Source organism: Bos grunniens, chromosome 13 (genome assembly GCF_055505025.1).
Source record: "Bos grunniens cultivar Pamir isolate PY7600 chromosome 13, Bosgru_T2T1.0, whole genome shotgun sequence".
Classification (NCBI taxonomy): Eukaryota; Metazoa; Chordata; class Mammalia; order Artiodactyla; family Bovidae; genus Bos; species Bos grunniens.
The window spans coordinates 4,210,469-4,224,246 of record NC_141177.1 but is presented as its reverse complement, the minus strand read 5'-3'; the positions used below and the strand labels follow the sequence as shown (position 1 = coordinate 4,224,246).

Sequence of the window (13,778 nt, the reverse complement as noted above, 5' to 3'; positions counted from 1 at the left end):
CCACTGCGCTGCCCTGCCTCTGGACGGACCTCATGATGTCAGCAGGGAGCTGACATCATGTACCCTTGGCCCTGCCGCCTCTTCTCTGTCCCATCTCAGCCTCCCTTCCTCACTCCAGCCCACTGCGTGATTTGCTGTCGCTGTTCAGTTGCTAAGTCATGCCCAACTCTTTGTGACTGCAGCCATGGACTGCAGCCCACCAGGCTCCTCCATCCATGGGATTTCCCAGGCAAGAATACTGGGGTGGGTTGCCATTCCCTTCTCCAGGGGATCTTCCAGACCCAGGGATCGAACCCACGTCTGCTGCATTACAGGCGGATTCTTTACCACTGAGCCCCCAGGGAAGCCCCCACCTCGTGCTAAAGGTCCCTTTTATCCCAGAGCCCTGCCCTGGGCCCGTTTCCCCTGGTCTAGTCCCCAGTGTGACCTGCCTCCTGTTGCCCTCCCGCACCCCCGCAGCCAACCACGGCCTTCCGCTCTGCGTCCTCCCCAGGCCCAGTGCATGCCTCCCGCCTCTGCCGGGTTGTGGGCCTCGGCTTGGCCCCGGCCCTGGGGACAATCAGCAGTGACCCCTCCCTGCCCTGGGGACAATCAGCAGTGACCCCACCTGGCCCTGGGGACTATCAGCAGGGCCCCCTCCCTGCCTGTGGTGCTCAGCCTCCGTGTCTCCCCCATACACCAGCTCCCGGCGGTTCACGATCCTAGCTCTTTTGTTTTCTTGTCCCCTCCGGCACCCCGGGCTCGTGAAGGTGCCCTGGTACTGGGAAGCACTGAATAACATATTAATGAGAAAGGAGAGCTTAGCAAGAGGCTCGGTAGCCTCAGGACACACTGTCCACACTGGGATGTGGCTCCAAATCGGACTCTTGAGGTCTGAGTGTGGAAGCCCACTCTGCCGGGTCAGTCATCAGTATGTCCTTCTTCCAGTGAGCGTCCTGGGCACCCATCACATGCCACCTCTTCCCAAATCCGGCCACGGGCAGTTCTCCAAATGGCTCCTCTCCCTGTCCATATCCTGACTTCCCTCCTGCTCCCCTTCCTGAGTACTGCCTTTGCCCGGAAGCCACCTTACGTTCCTTCCCTGGGGTCCTGACTCCCTCCAGAAGCAAACTCTGAGTCCTCCAGGCTCTCTGCCCCTCCTGGGCCACCTTATCCGAGTCACCTGTCTGCTCGCTGAGCCGTGCACGGCAGCATGCAACTTAGCCCACCATGAGGACCCCACACCACCAGCCCAGGCCACCTGGTTTTTCTCTTATCCAGCTGACAAATGGGTTGTTGGTAAGTTGTTTGCCTGGAGCTGCTTCTCCATTAAAGAATATAAGCTGTTCACTTTTTTTCAGAGCTGTGTGCCAGACACTGCACCAAGCCCTCAGTCACTTCTTAGACCACACCTAGCGATACAGTCGTCCTTTTATAGATGGAGAAAGACAGGCAGTCACCTGGCATAGCAGGTGAAGGGGGAGGGATCAGGATTGAACCCACAGCCATTTTATTAACCTGTACATTAATGATATGGCTTCACCTTACGGGTAAAGAGACTGTGCTGTGACGTTTGCTAGCCATCAGCTTTCTCCTGGGGCCCTGGAACCCTCAGCATCATTTGTATGAGTCCGGAAAGACCAGGGCAGCCTCTGCTAGCTGAATGAGCAGAGGCGCGTGTGCTGAGTGGTTAAGGTGGTCACTGAGAATCACTTTCTCAGAACAGAATTGAGGCCAGCAGTGTTCAGTCTGCCACAAGCACCCCTGACCTTTTGTTACCCTTATAGAGAGGGGCCATGATGAAAACACGGATGTCGAACACGGCTACAACCTCAGGGTGACTTCTAAAAGTGACACCCAGGGCTGAAACCAGAAAGAAAAGACAGACAGATGTAAGATATACTTACTTATATGTAAGTATATAAAAATTATACATTTTTCTTTAAAACTCCATAAAAGAAATAGGTCATGTTTGCAGGTTACATGACAAAGGTCATTCATATATAAAGAGATACCACAATAACAATCCTAATGGCTACAGACATAAAACGAACATAGCAGGGTTAACAAACTTTTTCTATAAAGGGCCAGATAAAAATATTTTCAGCTTTATTATAGCCCCTTACTCAACACCTCAGCTCTGCTTTAAAAAAAAAAAAAAAGGCAATATGAAAGCAGCCACATAATACGTGAGCAAATGGGCATGGCTGTGTGCCAATAAAACTTTAACGAAATAGGCCGGGGGCCGCATTTGGCCTGAGAGAGAGTTCCCCAGCTTTAGTAAACACACCAATAGTAAGGAAGAAAAGGAAAGCAGAGTGTGTTTTCTTTCCCTGCTTTTCAGGGGTGCCAGTCGGGGGAATCAATGCCTTTTACTAGTATTGTTCATTAAACAACTCTGGGTTGATTAGTGTTAAATTTCTTGAAACCAATTTCTGCTAGCATCCCACTCCGCCCCAGGAATTTTCCGGTTCACTTGCGGGCCCAGACACCTGCATGCTGACTTCCTTCTCCTGACCGAGCTCGGAGGTTCTCCAGCTTCAGCTTGCTGGAGAATGGCCACTCAGAGTTGCACACAGAAACCCACACAGATAGACCAGAGGTGCCACTTAAGACTTTCCAGGGAATTTTGACTATTCTAGGCTTTCTTCCCTTTAACTGCTGATTTTGGAACTTAATCCCCTGAGAAAGAAGCACCGGGAAGGAGGGGACGGGCCTCATCCTGTTTCTCTCCCAAACCTCAGGCATGTTTTCCCAAGTCTGGTCAGACTGTGTGCGGGCCCTCGAGAGCCCAGGGCAGTCAGAGAGTGGTTCCCAGAGCAGGGAGGTGGCGCGCTCGAGGCCAGAGGCCGAGTCTGCGCGTTTTGCTTGCGGAGCAGGGTGCGCTAACGGGCGGTCAGCCCCCTGGGGGCCTGCGCCTGTGCTGGCTGCTCTTCTCCCCACGGGGCCCGAACGGCGCCAGTGAGATGGCTGGACATCAGGGCGGCCGAACCAGAAGGCCCGTGATGTACTCTCTGGATATTTTCCCCCTCTTGCCCTAGCTGTGCTCAGGAAAAGCCACTCTGAAGGCCAGGTGTGAACTCCACAGCTCCTGCTGTGTCCTGAGCACCAAGCCCGACTGCCCCACGAGCTGGTGGAAAGGGGGCCGTTGCCAGCATGGAATGTCACACCCCTCGGCTTCCCATGACTGGGGTTTCACAGAGATTTTCACTTGCTAAGTGCCTCCGCAGCCTTTTCTCCCCTCCCAGCCATCCCCACGGGCTCTGGAGGCACTGAGAGCTGGAGAACAGCTTTCTAGAAGGGCCAGGCTTCAGAAGCTCAGTGGAAAGGACAAAAACCCCCTTGACGAGGCCTGTAGCCCAAAGCCGTGGGTGGGGTCTGAAGAGTTACGTGATGGTAAGTCCCCTCTGAGGCCATGCAGAGCAGAGGCAGCCTGCCAGCGGTCCCAGGCCCCCGCGAGGTCACAAGCATTGCCAAGTTCTAACATCAGGGAGGGAAGAAGCACGTTCAAGAGGCTCTTTGATAACTGGCTGGGTCTGAGCACCGATCGTTCAGCTGCATCTTTGTCATCCTGGCCCCCGGACGCAGACTTCGCGGGTGGGACTCTTAGTCCCTGCTGGGTGTCAGTCAAGGGTCACTGGTGTTAATGTTGCCTTTCCACTGTCGATGGTGTTTGAGAGTCACTGGTGGGGAATGTGCTGGGAAACCCGCCGCCCTGCTAAGGTTCATGCTGCTGTTGGGAAGTTTTGGTACATCTCAGTGGGCATCCTCCTCTGGGAAACAGGGTTTGGGACGTCAGCTCCGCTGTGTGTGCTGACGGAGGTGACACTGGATAGTTATTTTTACTGGGTTTTCAGCGTGGGGCGTGTGATGCTACCGAGGCCTCTGGGTCTGGCCTGTGATGGAATGAACCCGCTGTCACTGACAGATGGACAATTAACACATCATTGACCAGGGGATTTCTACAGAAACTAACGCCTGTGGCTGTAATACGTCTCCGGTCAATACTGTGTTTATAAAGTCACAGCCCAGTAGAACATCAAGAGGCACATAAGCCAGAAATACTGGCACTGGCTGGCCTCTGGCGAGCACTCACCATGTGCTGGGCACGGCACGTGCTCCCGGATTCTAACCAGCTGCAGGGGAGTAGATGGCAGCAGTGGCAGCTGAGGCACGGGAAGGGCAAGGGGAAGGGAAAGGCACTGTCTCTACCCCCGAGCCTCCTGCTCCCAGTGCGGTCACCTGGGCTCCTCTGCACAGGCCCAGATTCCAGAGTTGGGGGGGGGATCTCCTGAGCTCAGTGGGAAAACCACACCCAGCTCTAGCCTAGGTCCAGAGCCTGGTTTCATATCCAGAAGTCGAGTGGTGGGTTAACCCCTTCCTAAGCAGGTAAGAAGGCCCCTGGGGGGAGGTGGAGCTTTGCGTTGACGACAGGACTGGAGAGGACCCAAGTACTGGGTGCCTCCAGAGGTTTCTGATCTGCCTGCCCCCTCTCTCGTTCCCCAATGCAGAACGCCCCACCACTGACGGAGAACACCTTCCCTCACTGCAGACACCACGCACGGGGTACAAAACTGCCAGGGAGCTGACTCAGGGCAGGAGCAGAGCTTCCAAAGGCTGGGACCCAGCTCTGCTGCCTCCTCCCTGGAAGAGGGTGCTGGGTCCCCTGGGAGAGCATGCAGGCACCCCACGCCGCGTAGCCACCCCCTACGCCCCACCCAGCCACTGGCTCCAGCCTTGGAGACTCTCAGCTATGTCCCCTGGGGGTGGTGGGATCTAGCCCTCAAGAGCAGGAAATGCTGGAAAATGAGAGGGCCTTCAGGTGGTAGAGTTTTCCTTTAATTAAAAAAAAAAAAATCAAGGTAAGGAAACACACAGCTGGAAAACAAAAGGAAAGGCAGAAGATATCAATTACCTTTAACTTTGATTTCTCGGATCAAAGATCACAGTCATTCTGTTTCATAATATGTTTTGTATCCAGCTAAGGTGTGTGTCTATCAGCTCTGAAAAAGATTTGCAAAACCATTTTTGAGAAGAAAAAAAAAAAATCACCTTCGACCTCTATTACACTTCCAACTCATGCTAATATTATGCATTTAATGAGTAGCTGTTGACCCAGGGCCTCTCAGAACCCAGAATAGAACTCAACCCTCTGGCCATAGTTTAAGCCCCAATTCTGTATGGTCTTAACACCTGTGCCAGAATTCACCCCAAACCAGGGTAGTATCACCGAGATGAGGGACTTGGTACAAAGAAACAGGAATCTCTGAAATCAAAGTTCATCAGCAAAGATAAGGGTAGTGTTTTTTTGTCTTTTTTCTTTAAAGCGAGACAAAATGACTGTACTGCCGGAATGCCATGCAATTTCAAATCATGGCCAGCTAAAGAGAGAACACTGGCAGATCAGAAAATCAGAATCTGATGAGGCAGCTACTCAAAATGCAGCCAGCCTCCTTCAGGCTTTTCTGCCTACGCTACATTTGACCCCTGCTTCCTCTGCAAGAGAGAGACAGCCTCAGTGGGCATGCAAATTCTCACCACTGTACACTTTCTTCCTGTTTTTCTCTGGTTGACAAGTTACTATCTTTATAGCCCCTGCCCAACTGAAGGTGCTTAGAGGAGGCGGGAGCTGTGTATGTTACAGGCGTTCAGGTCCGTTCCAGTCTCACTTCCCCGCTCTGTAGCTGTTGCATGCCTACAGCTTTCAAAGTACCGGTTTTCTCAATCCCCCTTTAAAGTGGCTGAATTAGAAGACCAGGGTGCGTTTTGAGTGCCTGATTCAGAAGTATTTCCTGGGATTAGCTTCTTGCAGGGATGACCTCGCCCCTGCCTAGATGTAGCCTTATTTGTGTGCTTAGGTAAACCCGGACAGTCTCTCAGAAAGGCACGAGCGCCCCGCGTGCTCATCCGCAAGGCACAGGACACGCGGTAGTGAGATCTCGTCTGCAGGTCCAGGCAGTCCCACGTGCTGGGCTCCAGGCAGGGCTGGCCTGATGGGGACTGGCTGGGTTAGGCACGGGCTGCTGCTCGTCTCCCCTCTCCTCCTCTGTAGTGGCTGTGAACAGTGTGGACCACGGATTCCAGGCCCTCTCCTGAAGCGGAAAAGCCCACAGGCGGCTCCCTCACCGTATCTCCTGTCTCTACCGCTACATGCTGGCTGGTTCCAAACCCAAGGCAGAGGCTGTCTGCCCGTTCACCACTCAGGGCCTTAAAATGACCCAAGGACTGTTTTCAGCCCAGACCTCAGCCCTGAACGTCTGACTTAGATGTCAAACTTCCCACGAGCCATTCAAAACATCACAGTCAAAACCTGTCTCCTGATCGTCACCACCATCGCCCCCGGTACCCCGCTCCACTCCTTCCATCGTAGGAAACGTACCCGCCCTCCTTCCGGTCGTTCGGGTCAATCTCGGTCACAGCCCACATCCTCTCCAGATGCAGATGCTCCTGGATCTGCCCTCAAAGTCTACCCAAAACTAACAGCCTCCCCCACCTCTCGTCTGGCCCCCAGCACTGGCCCTCCCCCGTCTCCGTGCCTCTGTTCGGGATTCCTGGTCCTTCCCCCAACCCAGCTGGTCCTCTTGGCATTTAAGGCACAACATATGGCCTTGGTGGTTGCTCCTGGGAAAAAATGGCTCCAAGGTGCTAACATGGCCTAGATGTTTGCACTTTACCCACCAATTCAAGTGGGCTTCCCTGATGGCCCAGCAGTAAAGAATCCGCCTGCCAATGCAGGAGACACGGGTTTGATCCCTGGGTCGGGAAGATTCCTGGAGAAGGAAATGGCAACCCATTTCAGTATCCTTGCCTGCGAAATCCCATGGACAGAGGGGCCTGGTGAGCTACAGTCCACGGGGTCACAAAAGAGTCGGACACGACTTAGCGACTGAACAACAGCAACCGTTCAAGCTGCACTTAGTGGGGACCGGTACCATGTACGTGTCCAAGGTCACACCCTTGGAGCCGCACTTTTGAATCAAGGTGAAACCCCCGCACCAGCAGCGGGTCCCCCAGGAGCCCAGGGCTGCTCCAGCTCCATGCCCCTCCCCCTGTCCAGAGTTCAGAGAGTTCATAAAACATCACACTGATCGGCTCGATTGCAGACTTTTGAGGTGCAGCTTCTGGTTCAGTTACGAATTTTCACCTTAGATCGTCCACTGCCTGGTGGAAGGCAGGCACCAGGAGCCAGAGGTGGGGCCTGTTTCAACTCAGCCCAGACCTTGACCACAGCTCTCCCACTCTGCAGGGGGCTGCCCATGCCCCTTACTTCCTCCTCAGTTATCTCTGGGGGCTGGGACTCTGCTGGCCACTTCTCAGGTCACGTTACTGAGGTGGAGAAGGATGGAGGGGGCCATCCAGGAACTGTCCTGGCTCCGCGGGTGCTAGTCCTAGATCAGGACTTGTCACACGTGTGAGATCATCGAGCTGCCCTGGGAACGGGTGATAATGCAGTTTTGCAGCAGCACGGCACGAGAGCACTCAGGCAACGTGATGTGAAGCCCACAGCCTCTGCCTGGGCCTCCGTTTCCCACACAGCGGGGATCAGGACGCCTCCTTGGAGACACTGCTGGGAGACGGAGCTGCCTTAGTCACAGGCAGATGTTCATCAGCTCAGCCACACAGACAGTAAAGAAGAAAGACGGAAGGATGAGAAAAAGCTGTAAGGGAGACAGGTTAGCCCATTCCGTCCTCCCCAGTAACCAAGAACACAGCTCTGTTTCCCTACATGGCTAAAGACGAAGTCCAGCCATTGGTCAGCTGTTAGTAACGTGGACACGGAGAGAGAAGGCAGCATTTAGAGTTACGACACGCTCCCTCAGCGACACCTGGAAACCCGCCCAAAGGCAGGGAAAGAGGCCGCTGGTCCCCAGTCGCTGCCCCTCTTTTGCGGTCTTCTATGAGGCTACCACTGAGGACCAATACAGTGATGGGCATTTTTCCAGTCCTTGGCATAAATCAGTGAACTGTCCTGCTAGTCTCGTGGATTTAGGATATGGATTAGGAATGGTTCATTGATTATCAGAGATAATTAACATGAAAGTGCAGGGTGTCAGCAGATAAAACACAAACTCCCTCTGTCACCTGGCAAGTTCTACACCAAGCTCCCAGCCTCCTGAGAACACAGCACACGTCTGAAGGGGATGGCGTTCAGTGGGAAGGCCTCTGTACCTCTGCGTCAGAGGAGGCAGGCTGCTCTTGGTGGGGGCTGAGTCACTTAAGTCATTTCCAACTCTTTGTGACCCCCAGGGACTGTAGCCCTCCAGGCTCCTCTCTCCAGGGAATTTCCCAGGCAAGAATACTGGAGTGGTTGATACTTCCTTCTCCAGGACTCTTTCCAACCCAGGGATTGAAGCTGTGTCTTCTGCATTGGTGGGCAGGTTCTCTATCACTGAGCCACCAGGGAAGCCCAGACTGGTCCTGGTGGTGGTTTAGTCATTAAGTCGTATCCGAGTCTGCGACCCCATGGACTGTGGCCTGCCAGGCTCCTCTGCATGGGGCTCTCGAGGCAGACTGGTCCTGGGAACGTTCAGTTTAATGATTTTATAACGGAAAGTCCGGGGTCCCTCCCAACCAGTACAGAATGCGATACTGTTTTCTCCATCCCCGCTTTTTCCATGATTACACACCAACTTACCATCTAGGGAGAAACTTTCTCTAAGCTAGAGAAACTCAGCCTCTCTCTAAGCTACGCAGCCCTACCAGGGAGGCACCAACCAACTGTATCAACTGAGACCTGAGCTGAGCTGAGCTCTTCTGCCCCGTCCTTTCCTCCAATTCAGCAGAATTTCTTCCGATTACACGCAGCTAAGAGGCACCTCTCCTATCAAGCAACCGCACGGCTTCTAAGGTAGCAACCACAGGCAGGAAAGCATTCTGAACAAACCACGCTTGCCTCCTCATCCCCTGCCACTTCATCATGGCCTTGGCCCCAGAGCTCTGCCGAGCGGCATCAGCCACAAAGCATGCATTGCACCGTGGGCCGTTGCCTTTAAAACAAAAACAAAACAGAAGCAAAAGAGAAGCACTCGTTACTCCAACCAGCTGAGATTTGGGAGAGAGTGACCCAAACCCACAGCTCAGTCTGCAACCACAAATGAGATGATAAAATAAATACCTAATTGTTTGGAAAGCCAGCTTTGTCTTTGGAGGTCAGAGGGATTAGCCAAGCATTTCTGTGAGGATGTGTGTCCTTAGCCTTGCCTGTGTGGGGGAGGGGACTGAGGCGGGTCAGACAGGCCACGTGGGTGAGCAGGGGAGCGCGGGGCAACAAGAGGCCGCTCCGTCCTGAGCTCTGTTCCTCGTGTCACGAGCGCACAGAAGTCCCTCGAGGCCTCTGAGAAGAAGTCCAGGCCTGCCTCATACCACCTTTCCTTCGAAAACCAGCATGGCTCCTGCTGCTTAGAAAGGACTCACTGGCTATTTGCTGACTCACCCTGTCTCATCTCCACCTTATCCTTCCATCAGTTCACCTTCCAGACTGTTCTGTGTCCTGCCACGTGTCATGACCCGCTGACCACACAGCCCACTCCCCACCCCCCAACAAGAAGGACACCCTTACATTTATCCATGTGTTTCCAGAGCCCGACCTAAGCCCATCTGCCCAGGGAGGCATCCTGGCCACTTCATGCTCCATCAGGCTTAGGTGTTTGATCCTGAAATTGGCCCCCGAAAGTTTTCAGCCACATCTGTCTCCCTCTCAAGGCCCTCAGCCCAGTTTGGTGTAAGAACTGATGGACCTCACTGTCCGTCCAGCGAGTGCTGTCTCCCATGCACCTGGCAAGCCCACACCGTGGAGCCCCCCTGACAGCCTGCCCGCCACCCGCCTGGGGAGGTGGGGGAGGAGGGGGGCGGGGAGGAGGGGGAGGGGATGGGGGGAGGAGGAGGAGGAGGAGGGTGGGCGGGGCCAAGGAGCTGGGTGACCCCGAGGTACACCTGGGCCCCGGGCTCCCCAGCCACCCTGTGCAGGCCAAGAAGCCACTGGCTGCCTGGACCAAGCAGGGACCAGACCCTAAACTTTTCCCAGCGAGAGTCACAGCCCCGGGCCTGGCATGGACGGCTGGCACCTCACAGAGCACTTGGAGTGCCCGGCGAGGACTGTGTGTGTGTGATATCAGCCCAGGTGTCCCTCAGATACCGTAACTCTCCCAGGACACACGAATAGAACCCTAACTCCTGACTCAGGCCCCTCGATCAAACGTTCACCTTGCTTGGGGCAGCACAGTTCATGCTGGGGACCCAACTGTGTCCCCCAGCTTGCCATGTGGAAGCCCGGACCCCCAGTGCAATGATGTTTGGAGGTGGGCCTTTCCAGTCTCTGGAATTCTGTTACGACAGCTGCTCCGCCCAAGACCTCCACTCTGATATCTCTGCATGCGCCCCCATGGCAGGCGTCTGCCAGCATGGCACCCGGGGTCACGGTCAGGGCAAGTGAGCTCACGGGTGTGAGCAAGAAGCAGGCGCTGTGGGGCCCCGGCATGCTCCCCAGCGCCACACACACCCGTGTGCCACGTGGCTCTGCCCCAGCGAAGCCGCCTCTCTCTGCCATGCACCCGGCCTCTCTGCACACAGCCAGCCTCAACTGCAGCCCGGTTCCTCTGGCCAACAGCCCCCTTCCCCTCCCACCCTGACCTCACCGGTGTGGCCTGTCTGTGTCTGGGGTCATACATGTTGAGGGTGGTGACCGTGCCCAGCCGGGTGCAGAGGCTGAGTGCTGTGGGGAGGGACCTACACTCCGGGCAGAGCCACAGGGAAGCACGCATCGGGCAGCCAGGCTGCAGGGTCCAAGTCCAGCCGGCCCGGCCCTGCCACGACTTGAGGCAAGCCTTGACCCACTCTGCACCTGCCCTGCAGAAAGTGGGCGATGCTGGTTCTTAACCTGGGAGGGTACCAGTTTTGGAGGGAATTAACGAGTTGACACAGGTGCTGTAGACAGCATCCAGCATGTGGCAAGCGCCCCCCACACACATTCACCATGGAATGGGGGCCAGTCGTTTCACTTCTTGGACCTCAGTTTCTTCATCTGTGAAATGGGTGTCTCTTAGAAAGACGTTGGCCAATGCGTACAGTCGGAACGATGCAAGTTAGCAGGAAACCCCATGTTGGCCTCCGTTCCCACTAACATGGTTAGCGTGTACTAGTCTACCTCACAGAAAACACTTGGTTAACAGATTGAAGTGATGGGTGACCAGGCCACCTTCTCTCACCAAAGCACTTTCACCCTGGAAGCTGCTTCTGAGTTTGCAGCGTGGGTGGGTCTGAGGTCAGCCGGGCCCCCAGAGGTGCATTTTCACATCCTGCCGACAGGGCCCTCCTGCCCCCACCCAGGCCACCCTCCACCGTGCGCCGGCTGCACTGGGCCAGCAGCACGCACAGTGGCCTCTGAGTCACCAACCTTCTGCAAGCCAGAGGCCCCGGAAGCCAAGCCCCCCAGCAGCCCCAGCGTCTCACCAGCAAGACCGCGGGACCTACGAGAAAAGCGCTCCACCTCGTCCCAAACTGTCCTCAGCTCTCGGGATGAGTAAACACAGTGTTTCTGAGGCTCCAGTTTCTAGTAAGAAGCTGAGGTGCTAACTGGGAGGAGGGCAGGTCGGTGGCTGGCAGCCAAAAAGGTGCCAAGCACTGAGTGGGGGGAGGTGCCCTGTGCTGAGCCAGCCTCCGGGGACATGTGCCAGTGTTCACAGAAGCTTAGCACTAGCTGGGCCAGAGTGAAGCCCGCCTCTCCCTTGCACACGGTTACCATGGTGACGGCTCCTGATTGGTGGGGAGGGCTCCATGGCTCAGGCTAGAAGGACCATGTATCTTGAAGCTCAGGACATGGTAACATTAGCCCCTCGCTGGGTTGTCATCACCCCGTGAGAGCAGGCACCTTGTCTCTCACTCACTGCTGTAACCCCAGCACCAAGGACAGAGCCCGGCACACAGCAGGTGCTCAGTAAATGTTCACGGAGAGACAGCTGAGTCAATGAATGAGACACAAACTCCTGATTGTTTCAGATTTAACCAGAATTTTCCCAGTTAATTCTGGTTTTTGATGGCCTCCAGAGGCTGGTCTGAAACCCCAGTTAATAGGAAGGTTGTAGGTCAGCGGTTCTGTTAGTTGCAGATGAAACCTTCTGACGTGAGAGATGGCAGGACTTGCCTGGTGGTCCAGTGGTTACGAATTTGCCTTTCAACACAGGGGAGTGGAGTGATAATTTCATGCAGAATAATAATTACCATTATTTTTTAAATTTATATCACACTTTCTACACAGCACTCCACATATAATTATTTAATTCTAATTAAATAGACGGGGGAGATGCCCTCGGTCTGCTCTGGTAATCCTACAGAGCAGATATTAACTGTCCCCATTTCACAGGTGATGAAACTGAGGCACAGACAGATTAAGGGTCATACACAACTTACATACATGCTAAGTCACAGAGTCAGAATTTAAACCTATCCAGTGTGCGTCAAGCTGCTGGAGATAGGAATTCTTTCATGATTATCATCTGGCAGTCCGAACTTGCTTCTTTGAATGCACCTCTGAGCAGAGTCTGGTCCTTGGGAGACCCCAACTTTTATCAGGGTTACACAGTAGAAGTCAGCCATCTAGTACTCAAGGAAAACTGAGAGTGCACTAACACAGCATGTTTACTGTAGCTAATCTAGGGGAGGAGCTTTAATACGCAAAGAGTGGCTTGGCCCCTTTGGGGCCACAAGGCCAAGCTTGGGGTACAAATCTAAAAGGTGAGATGGTGCTGGATATTCCTGAGACTTAATGTACAGCCAAGGCCTGGGGTTCGAGACATGGCAGGACTTGCTGGTGGTCCAGCGGTTAAGAATCTGCCTTCCAAGGCAGGGGACGCAAGTTCGACCTCTGGTCAAGGAACTAAGATCCCACGTGCCGTGGGGCAGCTAAGCCAGTGTATCGCAACTACTGAGCCCACGCGGTCTAGAGCCCACACCCCACAGGAGACACCCACACGCCACAGTGAAGAATCCGCGCAGCCAAAACAGAGACAGATGGCAGCTACCCAGGTGCGACTAGGGCCGTCCCCGCTCCCTTCTGTTGGCAATAATCTCCAGCAGAAGAGGGAAGCTGAAGCCCGCTCCCTACAGACCCACACCCAGCCTGTGTGTCCAGACCTGGGAGGGCCTGTGCCCACCCGTGGTGTCGCTCTGGCTCTGGTGGCACAGGAGGCACCCTCTCTCCATCTTAGCCTCCCAGGCAGGGGCCTGTCTGATGGGGAGATCCAGGCGATCCCAGAAGGTGACAGAGGTGAGTGGCTGCCCAGCTGCAACTCTCCACAGCTGGACACCCACCAGCCTTTCGTAAGAATCCCATTTGGATGAACTCTCACTAGCCAGTACCAACCCCTGCTGTGACCCACGGATCCCACTTGGCCTCGGCAAAGGCTGTCCCTTTAGGATCGAAGCTGACGCACTTCTCTTCCTCACTGTCCTCGGCGCCGCCTCCCAGCCTGCCTTCTACACTCCAGATGCACCAAGCATACTCCTGCCCCAGGGCCCTTGCACTTGCTGTTCCCACTCCAGGGGTGCTCTTCCCTTAGAGAGCTGCAGGCGTCCCTGAGCAGGATCTCTGCTCGTGTCAGCTCTGGGATGCTCCCCTTCTGGAACAGCAGCCCCCGCCACCACTCTCCATGCCCCTCGGCCCTACCTTACCTCTCGACAGAGCACTTGTTCTGCCTGGTGTTACCAGGAGCTCAAGGAGAGCAGTATGTGTTCCCTGCAGAATCCCCAGCAACGAACAATAAATAGCTGTCAGATGAACGGCCAAGCAAGAGAAGGAACAAACG

The 13,778-nt window shown here is 54.9% G+C and overlaps 1 protein-coding gene across 11 annotated transcripts in view; it reads right to left on the bottom strand.

Annotated features, from left to right (window-relative positions):
- Positions 1–13,778, bottom strand: part of NFATC2 (nuclear factor of activated T cells 2) — a 160,301-nt gene that overhangs the window by 6,934 nt on the left and 139,589 nt on the right. For 5 of the 11 annotated variants that reach the window (XM_086331339.1, XM_086331345.1, XM_086331336.1 and 2 more), the window contains exon 10: positions 4,895–4,982. The exons of the other annotated variants lie outside the window; for them this stretch is intronic. In XM_086331339.1, the coding sequence (XP_086187465.1) occupies positions 4,939–4,982 (44 nt within the window). In that variant the 3' untranslated portion in view covers positions 4,895–4,938. The remainder of the gene's footprint in view (positions 1–4,894; positions 4,983–13,778) is intronic. 11 annotated transcript variants of the gene reach the window in all.